The sequence below is a fragment of the Terrapene carolina genome, unplaced genomic scaffold, assembly GCF_002925995.2.
Source record: "Terrapene carolina triunguis isolate 2854851 unplaced genomic scaffold, T_m_triunguis-2.0 Scaffold136, whole genome shotgun sequence".
Classification (NCBI taxonomy): Eukaryota; Metazoa; Chordata; order Testudines; family Emydidae; genus Terrapene; species Terrapene triunguis.
In genome coordinates this window covers 6810033-6829089 of record NW_020664487.1, presented here as the reverse complement: position 1 = coordinate 6829089, position 19057 = coordinate 6810033, and the positions used below count along the sequence as shown (strand labels likewise).

Below are 19057 nucleotides of genomic sequence, written 5' to 3'. Positions count from 1 at the left end.
CGTCTACACTACGAGATTAATTCGAATTTAGATAATTCGAATTTGGGAAACAGATTGTATAAATTCGATTGTGCGCGGCCACACTAAGCACATTAATTCGGTTTTTAACCACATTAATTCGGTGGTGTGCGGCCACACTACCTCATTAATTTTAACCACATTAATTCGGTGGTGTGCGGCCACACTACCCCTAATTCGAATTAACAAAATCGATTTTGGTGCTACTCCGCTCGTCGGGGTGGAGTACAGAAATCGATTTTAAGTGCCCTTTAATTCGAAGTAACTGGCTCCGTTGTGTGGACGGGTTAAGGATTAATTCGGATTAACGCAGCTAAATCCGAATTAAAGTCGTAGTGTAGACCAGGCCTATGAAGACATTTGTAAGTGTTTAATTTTAACATGTCGAAAGTGGCCCACACCCAAGAAGTCATCAATTAGCTCAAGAAGAGTTTGTGGATTATTGGTGTTAAACTAGAGGAACTCCAAGTAACGTGCGGAACACAGGGCAATGCTGTGAGAGAAGCAGTTGTATACGCTTCATCTGCAAACATTATCAAAGATTTTACGAAGCATTACACAGAACACCCTCTACAGAGCTACTGAATTATTCGGCCAAATTTGGCTGATCAGTCGAGGTCAATTATTTGCAAAACAAAAGTATTTTAGTTCTGCTTTAATTGCAAGTCTCCATACAGACTTAATTATGGAGTTGCTACTGCTGCCTCCATAATTTAGAGACCTGTAACAGGGGGACAAACTGCCCATGACCTTGAGTTTTGGCACACAATCTGGACAGTGGTAGAACAAGGGAAAGATGTTTACCTTTGATCTTTTCTTCAAAGGGCACAAAAGTCAGCATTTGTTCAACCACTGAAATGCCCTTTAGAGTCTAACTCTTAATTTGCTAGGTTTTTCCATTATTAATTGTCAGTAACAGAAATGACCAATTAAAATTTTTATCATAGGTTGCCAATCATCATTACTTAAATATATACACAAATTAAATGTATTTCTTCCAATGAAGCAGTCATTTTGGTGCCATTGATTTGGAAAAAGTAAGGTCATCTAACTGTTAACTGTTCTGTTTGAGATTTTAGTCTAGGAAGTTAACTCTTTCCTTCCCTTCTGATAACCATGAAAAATAATGTGTGTACACGACTTTACAAAAACCTGGAAAAGTAGATTTTATAGCTGAACCCAGGCGAACCTGATACAATATTCTCATAGACCACAAGGAACAAGACTTTACAACTTGCAGTTCACCCACAGCTTTCAGAAAAAAACCAAGTTCAGTTACTAGCAGATTCACATTAACACATGTCCTTGTTCTTCCATTAAGTTCGAGTGTCTTAACGCTCAAGAGAGTTCTGGATGGTAAACCCAACATCCATTTCCTTTTATCAGTGTGCTGAGGGGTCTATTTACTCCAATAGTTTTGTTCCCATTCAATATGTCCTAGACCAGTGGTTCTCAAACTTCTGTACTGGTGACCCCTTTCACGTCGCAACCCTCTGAGTGCGACCCCCTCCCCCTTATAAATTAAAACCACTTTTTTATATATTTAACATCATTATAAATGGTGGAGACAAAGCGGGGTTTGGGGTGGAGACTGACCGCTCACGACCCCCCCATGTAATAACCCTGTGACCCCCTGAAGGGTCCCGACCCCCAGTTTGAAAACCTCTGTCCTAGACTTTCATATGCAAGGGCCAAACTAAATATAAGTCACCAGAAAAATCATAAGACCATTTAATGGTAAAGGAAATATGGAAAAGGAAAATCAGAAAAATTAAACTGAAAGTTAGAATGGAAGGGAAAGCTGAAGAGGGCATGAGGAAAAAGAAAGAGGTAATACATCAAAAGAATACTACTTCAACTTTGATTTCCCTCACACTGGTCAATTACATTATTGCAGATGCTCTAGTCTGGCTATTGTTATGTGAAGTCATACTTCAGTTCTGCGAGTGGCGGGGAAGAGGGATCTCTGTTTATGAAGATTAGTTTTAGATGTTTCAGTAACAAATACCGCTTTTCAAACGACCAGTCTTAGTTGATTTGTTAAAACACACTAAATGCATCTTAGAACTGTGACAGATTAACAGATGAGGAACAAGTAAGCGTGTAAGTGGGCAACTAGATCCATGAAAGGAAAGTAATAATGCTATATTCTTTATGTGTATTACTTAAAAGGGACACTGTGAAGGCTGGAAGGATCAAAGTTTGACTTTTGTTCTGTATAACAGTTTCTCTTAAGTCCTTCAATGCGTCTTCTAGACACAAGAACTCTATGCGTCCATACTTGCTCGCCAAAATCTTGTGCTGAGCCCTGGTATCCACTTTCATTAAATAGTTAACCGAGAAGTATTTAGACTGTTGGAATGCCAATAAGCCCACTTAGAATCATGGGACAGAATAACATGCCCACAAACTGAGAAGTACCTGAGCATAATGGGAAAACACACACATTTCAGGTAAAAAACAAATTTAAGAAATTGAGTTTTAAATCTGAGAGAAGAAAGATTATGAAAAAATTTTAGTAAGGATTATAAAAATATCTTACAGTGTCCTTTTTAACAGTGAAGAGAGTGAAGGTGAAAAATAACTTGTGATTAGCAACTATGACTAATAAAAGCAGCATGCTATATAAATTGAGGTTTTTACCTTCCAAATCGTCTGTAAAGGTAGACAAAAGAGGAAGAAAAAAAAAAAAGAAGAGAAAGGTTCACAAGTAAAACAGCTTTCCATGTAGCACGGCAGAACAGCAGAATTAATAATGGATTTCAAAGGCAGCCATCTTGGAATTCTGCCACCATTATTACTTTAGTTGTCACGGAAGTGGCAGAACAAGACAACCCTGTACTCCTGCAGTACTTCTGATCACACACACGTAATACTAGGCCAGTAATTCTTTGTTTTTAATGGCCGTTTGAGCACAATGTTCTTATGTCAGAACCTCCCTCCTTTGGGGGGTCTTCTATCAAGGCCATTGCCAAAAAACTCCATGCACCCGTGCTGCCTATTCGTTCAGTAACTCCAAAATTACAGCAGTAGATTTTACTAGAGATGCCTGTGCCTTCGATAAAGGAGACTGCATGAGAAGAGGCAACTGAATGAACTTGCGGAAATAGGAATAAGAAAGAGAGGGAAACAATAAGGTAGGAATTTGAAGATTCCCATATATCGTATTAGTTTCTGTGAGCATTTCAGGCTGCAAGTCTCATTCAGCAATGCAAGGGAAGGCACAACAATTCTAGAAAAGTGCTCAAGCACATTTCCATTTCTGCCTATATCTTGACATTACATTAAGTTCTATGTATTGGTCACCCTACATACCTTCCATCGAGACCTCTCTTCTGGTCTACATTGCTCAAACTTTTGGAGAACTTGTGTACGGAATTGTTCTACCCCAAAACCCAACGTAGTTGGCAGTATCAGCTTTTCAAGTACAAAACTGAAAAAAAATCCAGCAGCACAGTAGCAGTGCTACACAGAATTGAAATCAACAACCAGGTGGTGAGTGTCCTCTGGTTACCTGCAATGCTCTTGAGCTGTGTGATGGATGCAATATATGATGAACCCATGGATATTTAGCATGCCATGAATTTTGGAAAACGCATTTATATCTAAGTTTCTCATTTTCCTAAGTCTACTCCGTTGCATAGGTTTTGTCCATGCGCTGACCCGGCCTTCAGACCTTCTTTTGTTGATTCGGGGTGATGTGTTTTCTTTAAAATCCCCCAAAGTCAATAAAGTGGTTTGATGTGCTTGACACTTTTATTTTTAAAACTAACAGTGAGTATGTATGTGGGTCTATTGGTTAGATTGTTTAAACTAATAAGCTAGGACTGGTTTTCTAATGAAAGCAGAAGCAGCTACATGTGCAACTGCAAAAGGCTGTAACAAAACAAAGGAGAAATGCAGTCTCCTGGAAAAGTCAATTCAAGTTGTGTTTTGCAGCAGCAAAATTGTAGTTTGTTTTATTACGCAGCCCTCTCTGGCTTTATTAGTTACATTAAAATTGCTGCCTGTCTTTCTGGCAGAGGTAGCTGCCTATGAATTACTTGATTGTAGCCAGGAAGTCCAGACCCAATCACTCCATTCCTCAGCTGCCACAAACTGGTTATTAGAGCACTACAGAAGTCTTACTGACTGAGGCTCACCCTCAGGCATGCGGAGAAGTGCAGGCCAATATGAGCCAGGCCTGTCTCCCTCCTGTCTGACCACTCATTGCTATTGTGCCCAATGCCCCTCACTCTGCCCAACAACCTGAAAAACTTGAGATCTTCACTTGACTGGAGAGCTGTTTTACCCCATTCTAAGCAGCAGGGATTTCCCCAGCTGCTACTGGTTAATAGTAAAAGGGAGCAAATTCCAATATACAGTCTTTAACGTGAAGTACACTTTTCCCCAAATCCTAATTATGATTCACAATAGATTCTCTTTAAAGATTTTATGTTTATATTAGGCTATTTAAGAATCATTTTTAGCAGTAATCATTTTGCAAGATTGTCAATTTTATCAACAGCTCAAGAAAAGGCCTTCAAAGGCCTCCAATGATCAACCAGATAGTCTCGTTCTAAATGTGCCTAGGTGTGATTTTATCATTTAACACACTACTGGGAACCTACATCATAATGCCTAATCCTCCTATTTAATCCATTTGTTACCATTTTCTTCTTATAAGCTGTTATAAAAATGAGCAGCTAAAAATATCAAGTTTCAAGACCAAATGTATTATGCCTGGAAATACTGGGGTGGGACGGGAAGAGGTGTTTGTTGGGTTGTATTATTATTATTATTTCCATCCTAAATTGACAGTCATTGCATGGCTGGCAATCAAAATATTTTCACACTCATGCACAGCTACCTTTAGCTTTTAAGGAATCCATGCTTTCTAAGAAACAGTCATTGATAAGTGAACAAAAAAAAAAGAAGCCTATCATTTGATCAGGGCCACTCATCTCAGTTTTAGCTTTAAGTACCAGATATTGACTAATCTGCATCCCAATTTAAGTCTAGTGTCAGATAATCCTTCTGTGGAACATTGTTGTATTTTAGTATGAAACTACAGACAAAATCCCCACTGAAACAGATACATATTCCAAATATGTACTTACAGAAATAAATGGGTTAAAGGATTTCATATTACTACAATGCAAGTTACTGTTGACCAATATTCCTTGCATTCAGACAAATGACTGTAGTGGTACTATCGTAAGAAAGGACCCATTAAAGGAACAGTGTTTAGTAAACTGCATACCATTACATTTTTATCATTTGAACGTAAATCATTATAGAGTAAACATGAAAATTGCATTTCACTGCAGGGGGTGACTACAATTGTTACTACTGCAGGCTTACCTTGTTCTTCCTCTTCTAGATCATTCGATACTATATTGAAGAGAGTGTCCAAAGCGTAGCCAATTATTTCGGAATCTGAACTGTGAACAGAAGTAACACTTTTCTTTAATGACTTATTTCCACTTTTTTCGCTTTATATTATTTCCTTCCTAGTGCAGACAGACATATTAGCAAACAACTGTAGTACATGGAAAGGCTATGTTGTCACAGGGTTTTTTTTTTACATTGGAACACTTTGCAGATGTGGAACTGTGTGTAATCCCTGTAGAGTTCAAAGTCTTCTTCCCTACTTTCATTCCCCTTGGGTGTAATCACTTCAGAAATTAAGAGCCAGTACAAAAATGCTCAGCAACATAACTACCACCATGCCTTTCATTTCAGAAGCCGTTCCATCTCTTCTGAGTATCTCCAAAAACTTCATTTCAAGATCAACTATACAAGTTGATCAGCATGAACTAGCATTTGTTTGCTCTTTTTTCAAGTTCAGTTTGATGCAGTGATGTTTGCTAATCACGGCAGTTGCACTGAACCTGGATCACATATCTAGATTAATTCCTATAGCACATCAGTTAACAAAAACATCTCTTAAGAAATCAAGGTATTTCATGGAGATTTCAAGATCTTAAGGGTTTTTCACTTTAAGATTTTGTACTTAATGCTGTAAACAAATTTAGATTTAAAATAAAGGGACATCTTTCCAAGGCTGTAGATAATACAACACCATAAAGTTCCAGAAGCAGAAGTAATTTCACCAGGAACTTCGCTAGCCAGACTCTTCCCCCCACTTCAATGTTATGAGACGCTAACCCTCAGCCCTCTCCAAAACCCCATCAAACATCTGTCACTTTTGCAGTGTGCCTTGAAAGGCACCAAGTTCAGGCTATTTCACACCTAAGTGGGGAGCAATGGGCGACCAGTACAGATCCCAGAGCAATGGTGTCACATGCTATCAGCAAGATGCCCTTCTCAATAAGCTTCAGTCTCTGAATGGTTTTGCCAAACAGTAGCTACAGGGTTTTAAATAACCCCTCTATTTACGGATCAAGTAATGAATGGTGGACATACTCTCCAGTTGCTTCCCCCAACCCACCGTCACCACCTCAGTCTTATCTGGATTAATCCTCATCAGCTCGCTTTCGCCCATGCCCTAATCTCAACTAGACATTGGCTGAGGTGTTGAACTGCACTGTCCAAGTCAAATGAAATAGACATACAATTGGGTGTCAGCAGCTTACTGAAAACACTACATTTCCATGCTCTTCACTAATTCTTAAAATGCCCCCCCTCCACAGATTGGAGAAAAGGGGTGACTGAATGGCACTCTGTAGTACCCCACACTTCAGAGTTCTTCAGGAAGAGGAGCAAATTTAAATTATCTACTTAAGTAAAACTAAAGAAATTTTAAAAATCAAGTTTACTTTTCACCATTTATGGTTTACATTCTGTACTGCGTTCAGCTTCCAGAGTAAAAACAGAATAGCCAGTTCTGTTTTATTTGCAGCCAGTTGCCAATCAGCTTCACTTTCAGATTCTCAGATATGAACGCTCACGTGTGGATTGCAAAACAAGCAAAAGAACTTTATACCAACCGAATGCTATTGCCATTTAAGTTAAAATGGAAACATATACGGATACTGTTTTTTGTAAAAGCCTGGTTTTACAGATCATAAGTGCTGACCTTACAGTGTTGCTGAGTTTTAGGACAGCAGAACTTTTGATCATGTGTAGCTGCAGCATTAGCTCAAGAAAGCAATTTTCTGTAGAACAAAATGAAGTGTTTGTATTGCAAGCGGTCAGGGAATTGAGCATGACGGAAGCCACAGAAAGTAACATGTTGAATCTATGGCTTTGTCTACACTAGCACTTTTGTCGAAAAATCTTTTGTTGGTCAAGGGTGTGAAAAAACCACCCCCCTGCCCGACATAAGTTTCATCGACAAAAGCGCTGGTGTGGGACTGGTTTAATTACACCAGCAGGAGAGCTCTCTCCTGCCAGCAAAGAGCGGCTACGTGGGAGACCGTATAGCGAGTGGTACAGCTATGCCACTGTAAGGTCCGTAGTTTAGACATAGCCTATAAGGAGACCATGGGAAGAGTGGAACAATACGTTTACTTGAAACACAGAAGAGGAACATTTCTGGGCTGGGATAAAGAAGTCTAGAAGCTGGAAGAAGCAACTCAGATCAGAGAAGAGGAAGATCGTACTTGGACAGGAGAAGTGCAGAAGAAATGCAACTCATCCAGTAACACATGACGATACAAACCAAGATGGCTTATTTTTCTACTAGGATCAACATATGAAGCTACATACGCCACTCACATAGCACTGTCTAGGTGGGAATAAAGTCAAGTGTCAAAGTGTGCTCAAGTGGAAAGATGCCTATGCACTACAAATGATCACCTAGTTTACAAATCACTATTTCCATCAACGTGAATAAAGTTTCACACACTTAAATAAAGAGTAGCATGCTGGAAGTTTAAATTTTCTCTCTTTTTCCTCAAGGGCTATCTATCTGACTGGCAGGAGACATATTTCTCAGCATGCAGGGGTAATATCAACATGCTATTGTGTTAAGTTACATCACAAAGACTTTGTCAACAAAAGTGACTTTCACACTAGACCAGTGGTTCTCAACCTATTTACCACTGCGGCCCACATATGCGGCCCACAATGTTTTATGTGGGCCGCATCCAATACTTCCTGTATGTCCCTGAGGATGTCCCATGGGCCGCAGCTGTGTGCTGATTGGGCCGCAGGTTGAGAACCATTGAACTAGACATTAATAATGAGCTCACAATTTCAGAAGTTAGCACTGGAGGCTAATCATTCCTGTCAAATTAAAGTTGCTTCAATTGCTCTTAAGCAGTTATAAGACATCCCAAAAGGACAACAGAAAGCCACTTAAATAATCCTAGAGATGGTAGAAATTGTTGTGAACATTCCCATGTGCAGGTTCATTGGGCGAGCCAATCCCCATAGCATTTTTTATTCCCCAAGGCCTGGGATCCAAGGCCCTTCGCTAAAAGCCAGCAAGTTATTCCCTGTTTTGCTACTCTATCCTACCCCAAACAAGTCACATTCCTGCCTAACAAGGTGCTCTTGTGTCCCCATGCTTATGCTAAGGCTAGGTCTACACTACAGCGGGGGTCCGACCTAAGATACGCAACTTCAGCTACGTGAATACCGTAGCTGAAGTTGCGTATTTTAGGTCGGCTTACCTGGCGGTGAGGACGGGGGAAAGCCGACCGCTGCCGCGCTGCCGCCGACTCCGCTGCCGCCTCTTGCCGAGGTGGATTTCCGGAGTCGACGGCAGAGCGATCAGGGATCGATTTTACCGCGTCCTCACGAGACGCGGTAAGTCGATCCCTGATAGACCAATTGCTACCCGCCGGATCGGCGGGTAGTGAAGACATACCCTTAGTCACAGAAAGAACACAGACAGGGTCATTACCAAGGCACAAGCCCAAGACAAGTCTAGATCAGTGTGATGGCGCGAGACAAGTGACAAGCACTATGTCTGCACGAGTCCCAACTTCCAGCAACCTGAGCAGCAAAGGAAAGTTAGCTTTGAAAGCTGAGTCCCAGATCTGTGAACCAACCTAAGTGCAACACTCCTCTACACTTAACATATTCTCTATTTTCCTCTGTATACAACAGTCTCGGCTCAGAGCTAGCTGCTGGGGGTTTGGGCTGCAGTAACCTGCGTACCAACCGCTCCTACCCTACAGGTCAGACAATATTCAGATACCTATGGCAGTTGTTCTTCCCCTCTGAGAACTTGTGCCCTGTGGATTTCAGTGACCAGGGGAGCTTTCTTAAAACAAGCCTATTTCAGAATTGACCTGCCTCTGGTACCTCACCCCTTTCCGTCGTTTTCCTCCTCGATTTGGGTAACAGAGAGCAGCAGGGGAGTGTACGTGGGCAACACAGCAGATGTAAACTAAGAGAACTGGGCCCCCCAAAGTGAATGTCCCACTTCCAGACTGAGTAGCAGTCACAAGCCCTCTGCTCCTACTGTCTGTCCTTTGGTCACATGGAGGGTTCCAAGGGGAGAAATGCCTGCTTGTTTCCGGTCTCTGGTATTTCTCTGCAGCCATACCAATAGGGCAAGCGGGGTCTCTAGCTCACCACTGCTTGTTTTCTAGTCCTGTACAATACGTTTCCGAGGGGAAGCCACCAACCCTTGGTGCCAATATCTTGATTCATGAGACTATTGACCTGCCCTGGCATTCGATTCCCTCTTTTTCTTGGTTCTAATGTGAGAAGATGCTCTCCTGCCCACCACCCTCCTTACTTCCACATGGGAGTCCAAGCTCCTCGTGTGGGCAACGTACAAGCTGGATTATTTTATATTATATTATAAAATATTATACAACCCTTGTGATTATTTCTTACCCTAGCTCTGTGTGGAGATGCAGGTGGATAGGAGACTACATTATTATATGCTTCCAAAGTGGAAGGGAAAGAGCAGCACATGATGGTGATGCCACGGTAGTGGATGAAACTACAAAGAGGAAGTTACTACACACAGTGCTGCCAAATGCTATAAGTAGATCAACTGGCGAGGCAGCTGTATATAAATAATCTATGTTTTTCCTTCTGACACGTGAACAATTTCAGATGAGTATCTTTTTTCCCTTGACAGCGGCACTTTCAACACCAATAAGCTGTAGTTATTCTATTACTCCAAAGCCTTAACCTGTAGAAATGAACGCTGTTCCATATAAAAAACATTGTACCAACCCACCAGATTATGTACACCAGTAAATAAGACTGACTGGTTCCATATTTAGTCCTCCTAATTACAAATTGTTAAATTATATCTTAACTTCCTTTTGCCCTAACACATTTGTTAATATTTATATATGTGATTCTTTAGTCTATTAATAGCATGACTTCTGATTTGTCAGTCGTCCAGACATGACTAACTTTACATATTTTAAAATTAGCAAGTTTCTGCTTTATTTACACACACTTCTGTATCGCCATTATTTTATCGCTATTATAATTTGCCATCCCTAAATTTCCTACTTCCTTATTTTATGTACATGTTTGTAAGCAGGTCCTGTAAGCAAAATTTAATCTGCCAGGAGAATTACTAATAAAATTTAGCATTCTGTACACATTAATTACAGGTCTGGTTTAGTTTTATTAAATACTATTTCAGGATGTAGTTTGAGAAAACTGCCACTTAGAGTTCATTTTTAGAAGTTAGAAGGTGCTTACCGGTCTGTCTGGAGAACATTGATAAGATGTTCCATAGCCTGGAACCCCACCTCCAGGCGATATTTCTATCCAGAAAATAAAACATTAAAAGTAGTATTAAAAATGTTATTAGTAATATTGTGCAAACTGCAGACAACACTTTTAAATGGAATACCACAAAAGGCACTGTATACGTTCATGGCATAATAGAAAAAATACAACACATACCTTTGATAATGATTTGAGAGCACGTACAGCATCCCTTCGATCATCCAATAAAGTAGATGAAGCTACACGGTCACAGAGTTTCTGAATCTAAAACAAACAACAGATAGTTGCATCAAGAGAGATCCAGTAACAGTAATTCTATAGCAAATTCAAGATCCTCCACAGCCAGCACCTCAGAAAACTAGCATGAGACAACTGATTATTTCCCTATTTCTTCTGTTCAGATGGTAAATTAATTCACTGCAGAACAGAACACTTGGAAAACAGAATATAATGATTGAGATATAAAAATCTAGACTGAGACAAGGGTGAACCCAAAGTTCACCAAGGACCAAAGAACCAGTAGAGATTCCTAATAGAACATTTAATTTTAGAAATTCTGCTGAACATGCCAGTTCTTTCTACCCCACTGCACTTTTTAGAGAGAACAGCTTGTTTACTGTTCATCTGTATGTGAAGATTCAGTTAAAATTACTAACTCCCACCCATAGTGATCAGCATTCAGCCTTCCCTAAAGCCACACTCTGCACACAGCTTTCTGATGTTCTGGATCTCAGCGCGCACATACAGAGGCGTAGCCACAAGGTGATCTTTAGTTACAGAATACAGAAAGTTCTCCTTGGACTGTTGGCCTTGTCTGCGCAGTGACTTTTTGCACCAGTGCAAATACAGTGTACAGAGCAAGGATTTTCACTACTGCAATCATATTAGTGTAGGCACACTTGTACAAAAAGCAACAAGCATAACCATGACCAACACAACTCCTGAAGTAAAGTTATGCCTATTGTATAAACACACTGGAGAGCTTGATTCTCCTTCAGTTAGACCTCTTGACTCATGCAACTTTAGAGAAAGCCTCTTTAGTTATTTAACTCAAGAAGGAGCAGGACAATGGTAACCTCATCCCGCCCAGTGACATTATTGTTGGTACCTTTCAGTATCTAAAAACCGTCCTCCTCTTCAATCAGACACTACATTACTTATCCCGAAATTACACTTTTTCCAGTTACATATGAACTAACCCTACCTTCACAGTACTTGTGCTCTGAGCATCCCCTAGGACTCTAAAGTTACTTGACCAAACTATATACAGCTTTAATATATAAAGAACAGGATTTATTATGTTAGCGTTGTCTTCATACAGATCCAGAATGCATGTACCTGGCCATGTAGCCACAGAACCCTTGTAAGCAGTACTGGCTACAAAAGAGTACACAGACTTGACCCTCATGCCCCGCATTCTATCCTGTAGCCACCCTTAATTCCCCCATCTAAACTCACTCTCTCTCTCGGAGCCACAGGATTGAAGCTACACAGAAGAGGGAAGGTCAGCAGGGCTTTGTGGAGAACAAGCATTACTCTGGTTTGTAAGCTCTTCCCTCTTGTATTCGTTTGCTTCACAAAGCCCCACTTTGACATTCCTCAGTAAGCGGGCTGAGGAACACTCCTAGCTGGAGACTGATGGAAGCACTACTTCCCCAGAATCCAAGTCTCATCTCAATGCAATATCCAGAGAATAGCAATTCACGAAGGTGCCAATGGAACGCCCTACATTGATTATACAGACCACTGATAAGCACCTGTATGAAATATATGCCTCTAAAGCTGCCACTTTTGGCTGACCAGGTTCTTATACATTCAGAGACAGACTTTGGCTAGAGAAGGTTGAGTGTGAAGCCCTTTTCACAGTCATGGCAGACCAACATAGCAGCCATGTAAGCCTCAAATGCACAAAGGACAACTTTGTAGTCATTGAAAGTAAACGACATTTAAAGTAAAGAACAAGATACCAGATCGAAACTTTTGTGCTGGATGGACCTTTGGAATTTAAACGGAATGTAGATAATACATCTCTAATCTAAGTTGGTAAGGACTCAACTTCAGTAAAGTTAAAAAAAGGTACTTCTAAACTGTATGAAGACTGTCCAAACAGAGGCATCACTATACTGGTTCAAATCCGTGACTAGACAAAGCCTCCCTGTGACGTTATGAGTGTAATATAAAATCTCACTGAAAGATGACAGGGCCAGAAAGAGTTAATTAACTCAGACTAACCTGACCCATGGGTGAACCTTAAGGACTGGTAGGAAGATATGTAAATAAATAGAGCTTTGACATGCAAGTCTTTAATACAAAGATTAAAAAAGGAATATTAACATTTGTAATGATACTTGAGTGAAATAGTATTATTGTCTATATGACTCTTTGAAGGTTGTGGTAACCTGTATCTGAACTGTTTAATGGATAAATTACCCTGTGCTAATTGCCAGGATGTTTGGAAGGAGAGTTAAACCTATTGTTTTCTCAGGCCAAAAAGGCTGCTGGAAATGTATAAAAACCCTGGGACACAATCCTACTTCATCTCAGATCTGATTTGGGTTCCTTAAGCCACAAGGATTGAGATCCCCAGTCACTGACTGGAGTCACCCTGAATATGGACATTGGACTATAACCTATGGACTATTTCTAAAAGGACTTTTGGCAACTACAAGCTCACCTCTGCTATGCATCTGAACCTCAGGAATTGAATTCAAGTCTGTATGTATATTGATCTTTTAACCAACACTCTCTCTCTTTTCTTTTTTAATAAATTTTAGCTTAGTTAATAAGAATTGGCTATAAGCATGTATTTTGGGTAAGATCTGAGTTATCATTGGACTGGGGTATGCGGCTGATCCTTTGGGATTGGAAGAACCTTTTCTTTTATATGATGAGATAAGATTTTCAGTAATCATCATCATATCTGACAGGTGTGTCTGGACGGAGGCCTGAGGCTGGGTACTTTAAGGGAACTGCGCTGTTTGGACTTCTGAGTAACTAGTGAGGTACTACAGAAGCTGTTTTGTGCTGACTTGGTAAATCTAAGTATTGGAATATCCACCAGCTTTTGGGGTTTGTCTGCCCCATTTTGTTTGCAATTCACCCTAATTGAGTGACCTCAGCTGGCTCCCACGGGCAGCACCCTCACACTCCCTTAAGTGAGCTTTTCAAACCCTCTTTACATATCAATGCAGCGAAAAAGGACACAAGTCTAATGGGCGGTTTGGCTTTTTTTAAACGCATCCTTTGGAAGCCAATTTTAAGAAACATGATTTTTCTCTTCAGAAACTTGCTCAGTGTCTGAGATTTGAAACTAACAAGCTCTATCTATGGAGAGTTTACACAAGAAGAAAAGTTGTCAGGTGTGGGGATTTTGTTTTGGAGTTAGAGGGGAACTGAAAAACATCCACTGCCCAGATTAGAATAAAACTTTTCATGTGAAAAAGCCTCAATGTGTTTTCCCTGTCAAGAGCATTTACACAAAATTTTATACATTAGTCTTGATATAAAAATGTACTTCAGCATTTCCCCCCCCCCTCTCTGATTTTGGGTTCAGTGAAGGAGAATTGAGATTCATTGTGAAATAATGGCAACCTCACAGTCATTTTGATGTGCTTGCTCTGAGTCTTGAAAAAAGGCAGACTTCAAACATCAAAATGTACCCATGTTTCAAACTGTGGCACGGTAATTTATTTGGTCTGAGGCAGGAAACTGGCAGATTTCTAGGAGTAGCCATTTAGGACAATTTCAAAAGTCATTTTCAATAGTATCTGGGAAAAATAAATCTACTGAGACTATTAGCTTCTTTACTGTTGAAGTTAGAGGGGAGCTGGGAGTCATATAATGAACTCTGGTTATAGTGTTAAGTATGGAGCTACCATCTATTCTCCGCAGTGGTTCTTGCCACCAAATCATGTATGTCCAATTGTAGTTGCTACACTGGTGGAAATAATTCAATCAGGTTGCCAGGAGGAGTAATAATTTCAGTGGCAGTGCTGACACTACTGATTGGCCAAAAGGCATGGGTTCCGATTTGGACTGTGCTAGTAACTTGCACACAAAATCCTGTATTGATTCCAGGACAAATGTTTCCATGTCTAGAAAATCTGGAATATCTCAGAGCACATACCACATCATGTATTCGTACCACCTCACTGACTAATTCTTTTTGTACCAGTTGGGCCCAGCCTCTTTTTGTGTTGTTGCTATCGATTGTAGCAAAGCATTCACACAGCCACCATCCATTATGTTTTGTACAACCAGCCTGATTAATTTCTAAGCCAGTTTGAGTTACTAGGCACACCATGGGATAGTGCTCTATGTAAGTATCATTTACCAAAGTTCCCACACTGTTGGCATAGTACACTCTGACTGGCCAATCTTGGGATCACCAGTGTTGTTAGATGTTTGGCTGCGTGTGTGTTCTCCCTGTGTGCTGCCCCAGCTCTGCGCAGACAGACAGCACAGCAGACCTCGAGCGAACCACCCAATGACCACAAGATCTGTTAAGATACGAAGGCACCCGGCCAGGTTTATTGTCGACAAAGCATGGTAATAGCACCTGGCAGACTCTACGAGGATACTAAGACATATATGTCCATGACAATGGATGCAGCTCAGTGAATGGCGGGACTTTCCATTCCTCCCTCGGCTGGACCAAGACACTCTCTGAGATCTCTCTTTATACCCTGATACAAACAGGTTACGTACTACCCCTCTGACATAGTTAGTTACTGACCCCTGACGTAGGTAGTTGTCACCCATCTCCTTGCACATGTTGGTTCGATTAAAACATCTCTATTCATCACACTGTCATCCCGACCTTATCTTTCAGGAGGAGTCAGTGTGTTCCTGTTATCCTTGGGGAATGTTTTTGTACCATCCTTGATATCGGGATGTTCTGGTGACACTCTTCTAGAATGTGTGTGCATGAGTACTCTGTGCCTAGTGCTTCTTAGGAATGTGTATTTCTGCAATATCGGCCCTGTTTTGCCAGATTCTGTGAACTTGCAAGCAGGCAGAGCCTGGCATTTGCTCACAGCCTTACTTTTGCTAACTTTGCTTTATATCGGCAAAGTCTGCCCACTACTTTAACTCAGGCCTCATACCAGGTCTTTAATACAAGGGCTTATATCTCAGGCTCCCTTCCTACTACAGCAGAAATTTAGAGTTAGGCTTGTTTATAAAATGTGGATAGATACAGTATCACATATAAGGCTACGATTTTGTCACGGAGGTCACAAAAGTCACGAAATCCGTGACTTCCAGAGACCTCTGTGACTTGAGACCCCAGCACCTGGGAGCTGTAGGGTCTCTCGCCGCCCCTGGTGGCTGGGAACTGCGGGGGTCCGAACTCCCAGCCGCAGAGGGAGGCAGGGGTGCCCGGCAGGCAGCTCCCAGCTGGGGCAGAGGCAGGGGCACCCCGGAGCTCAGAGCTGCCGTGGGCACCCCACAGCTTGGAGCCCCAAGCTTGGAGCCGCCGCGGGCGGTGGGGGACCCTGCGCCTCCGAGCCAGGCCCCCCTGGGTGATGTGGGGAGCCTGCAGCTCCCCACTTTGTCATGCATATTTTTAGTAAAAGTCACAGGTCACAGGCTTCCGTGAATTTTTCTTTATTGCCCGTGACTTTTACTAAAAATATATGACACAGAATCTTAGCCTTAATCAAGTATACTGTAAACATATCGCAAGAAAAAAAAAATGAGCAATTTCATTAGGTGAAGTATTACTCTGTGAAACCTGCCAGGAAATGGCAAAGAGGAGAACAAACACGAGGCACAAAATGGAGCTAAATTTTAAACTGTGTAAAGGAAAAACCTCAAAATCACACATTGTAAATAAGTTTTCCTATGAAACAGGTATCAGCTATTAGAAGAAGTTATTTCTCCCCAAAAATCAACAGCCTTACTGGTATCAAAGTTCGTACCATCTTCATTTTTTCCATATTCTGGTTGTAAAGGAAAGAGCACTGTTTTACTCACCATATAATACAGTACACCGTCTTTCATTCAAGGATTTCAAGTCACTTTACAGACATAAATTAAGCCTTGCCACCCATAGTCTATCTTATCTGTTTTTACAGATGGGGATGCAATGGAGAGGGAATTGTACAGCAGGCAGGTGTCATAGCTGGGACAAAAACTCCTGACTTCCTTTCTCTAACTACTGTCTTCTACTTTATGAAAAAAGTCACTGACTTTAATAAGTTTACATAGTTTAGCTGTGTTTTGATGTACTCCTTAGACCTTAACCTAAGGAAGTTTTCCCCTGGGTTTATTTTAACTAGAACACATGAAGGTTTGCATAACAAAGTTAGACTTACCCTAATAACTTCAACAATTTCATCCTGATCATAAACTAACCCCCTGCCCTCCAAAACAAGGATTGCAACAAAAATACAGCAAATAAAGTCGGTGATAATAGCATTTTCAAGCCACTAGAGTGATTTTGGCTTGTCTGTGACTGTAACTAGCCTGAAGGTGTGGATTGTCCACTCTGTCCATTGTGAATGTTCCTTTCCGGATAGCAGAGAGAGTCAGAAGGATTGTCTAAACCACAAAATTAGGTTCACTTAATTTAGGTCAACCTACAGCCACCACAGTAATTCAATAAGCTGTTGGTGTCCACACTACCCTCCTCCTGTCGGTGGAGCGCGTCCTCACCAGGAGTGCTTGAACTGACTGAAGTGGGGCATTGTGGGGCACTGATAGCCCCATCAGGCTCACAACTGGAGCCCCCACCCATGTGGGGTGACAGTCCCAGCTGTGAGCCCTGCACAGAGCCTACCAGTGGTGAAATTACCAGCTGTGAGCCCTTGCTGCTGACAGAATGACAGCCAACAGCCTATGTAAGTAATGCAGTGTCTACAGGGACACTGCCTCGCTCTATGCCTCTAGTGGAAGTGTAGCTATTATGTCAGTGTACCAAGGCACTTACTTGGGTGGAAGCAGCATTCTAGTGTAGACACTGACATAATTAGGTTGACATAAACTGCCTTACATGGACCTAACTCTGTAGGGTAGACCAAGCCAGAAACATACAAGATCCTGCTCTTAAGCACAGGATATTTGTCAGTTTCAGTCCACTTGCTTCTTTATAACAGGCAAAGCAAAGAGACGGCAGAACATGCAAGCATCCCTGAGCCAAAACCAACCTGCCCAGTCTATTTTCAGAGACAATAACTTGGAAAATGCTTTTGTAACAGCAAAGGTTTCTGATTAGAGATTCTTTAATATTTTACCCACAATTTAATCAATCAATCAACCTTTTTTTAAGATGAAAGAAACCAAAGAAATGAGAATTTTGGAGGGTATTTTTAAATTTTGAACCTTGCATAATGAGTCAGTTGCTAAATTCTGCACTGAAACCTTTTAACCCCCACTTTCAAGAACTAGTCCCTCAGATGGTGAACTTTTATGGTGACTAAAGTGCAACTTGAATTTGGTCTACAGAATAAATGCAAATTGTAATTGAGCTATTTTCTCGAGAGCGTTACAAGGGGCAGAAAAGCATGACTTGTTTCTTCCTTACCAAAGTCAAATTCTGTCTCTCACTGCAGAGTTACACAGGTGTATTTAAGAGCCCCATCTGACTTCATGTTTGAAAAATGCAGCTCATTAGGGAAGAGTCTTCCCACAATTGCTACATCACTGAAGTGCGTGGTACACACAGGATCATAACCAGAATTCTCAGTTTCTTTCACAAGCACTGTCTCAGGATAAAGGAAATAATTCACACTCATTTCGAGCTACACTCCAACAGGCTGAAGGTCGATCTCTTTCAGGGCCTCCTGTATACACCACGTCTCCCAGTCAGGGTAACCAGTTGCTCACGCTTAAATGGTAGCGTCAGCAGAAACTAACCGTGTCCCTGTAAGAAGCCTCAAGACGGGGGTTTAGCCTGGTTACAGCAGCCGGGTTCGAGCCCGTCTCCGGGGCAAGCTACGATCACGTTTTAACCTGGGTTGTGAGTCCCTGGGCTGCCCGGAGGAGGAACACACCCCTTCGGCGCCGCCAGGGCCGGGGAGAAGCCGCGGTACGAGGCCCCGATCGGGCTGGGGAAGGGGCGCGGGGGCAGAAGGGCGGCTGGAGCCGGATCCCAGCCCGCTCCCGAAGCTCCCTGTCCCCAGCGCCCCGGGGCGGGTGCGAAAGGCGGCGGCGGCAGAAGCCGGGGCCGGGTGGGGCTGGAGCGGCGGAGCCATGGAGGCGGCGGGCCCCGCGCTGCGGGGTCCCGGCCCGACTCACCGTCTCGGCCCCGGAGGGCTGGGCCCCGGCGCTCTGCCCGCCCATGACGCCCCGCAGGAAGTTCATGGCTGCCCGCGGCGGGCCCGCCCCGGCCCGGGGTCGCGCTGCCCTGGCTGCGGCCCCGCTCGCTCCGGCTCCCGGGGACGGGGGCAAGTGCGGGCCGCTCCCGGCTCCACCATCCGCCCGCGCCGGAAGCAGCCGC

The 19057-nt window shown here is 42.2% G+C and overlaps 1 protein-coding gene across 4 annotated transcripts in view; it reads right to left on the bottom strand.

Moving 5' to 3' along the window:
- The window catches only part of USO1 (USO1 vesicle transport factor), a 71087-nt gene extending 52030 nt beyond the window's left edge, over window positions 1-19057 (bottom strand). For 2 of the 4 annotated variants that reach the window (XM_026653355.2, XM_026653357.2), the window contains exons 1-5: window positions 18856-19057; window positions 10795-10881; window positions 10588-10652; window positions 5362-5441; window positions 2662-2673 (exon numbers count right to left, since the gene is read on the bottom strand). In XM_026653355.2, coding sequence (XP_026509140.1) covers window positions 2662-2673; window positions 5362-5441; window positions 10588-10652; window positions 10795-10881; window positions 18856-18921 — 310 coding nt within the window. In that variant the 5' untranslated portion in view covers window positions 18922-19057. The remainder of the gene's footprint in view (window positions 1-2661; window positions 2674-5361; window positions 5442-10587; window positions 10653-10794; window positions 10882-18855) is intronic. The other 2 variants (XM_026653356.2, XM_026653358.2) reach the window with 1 other exon arrangement.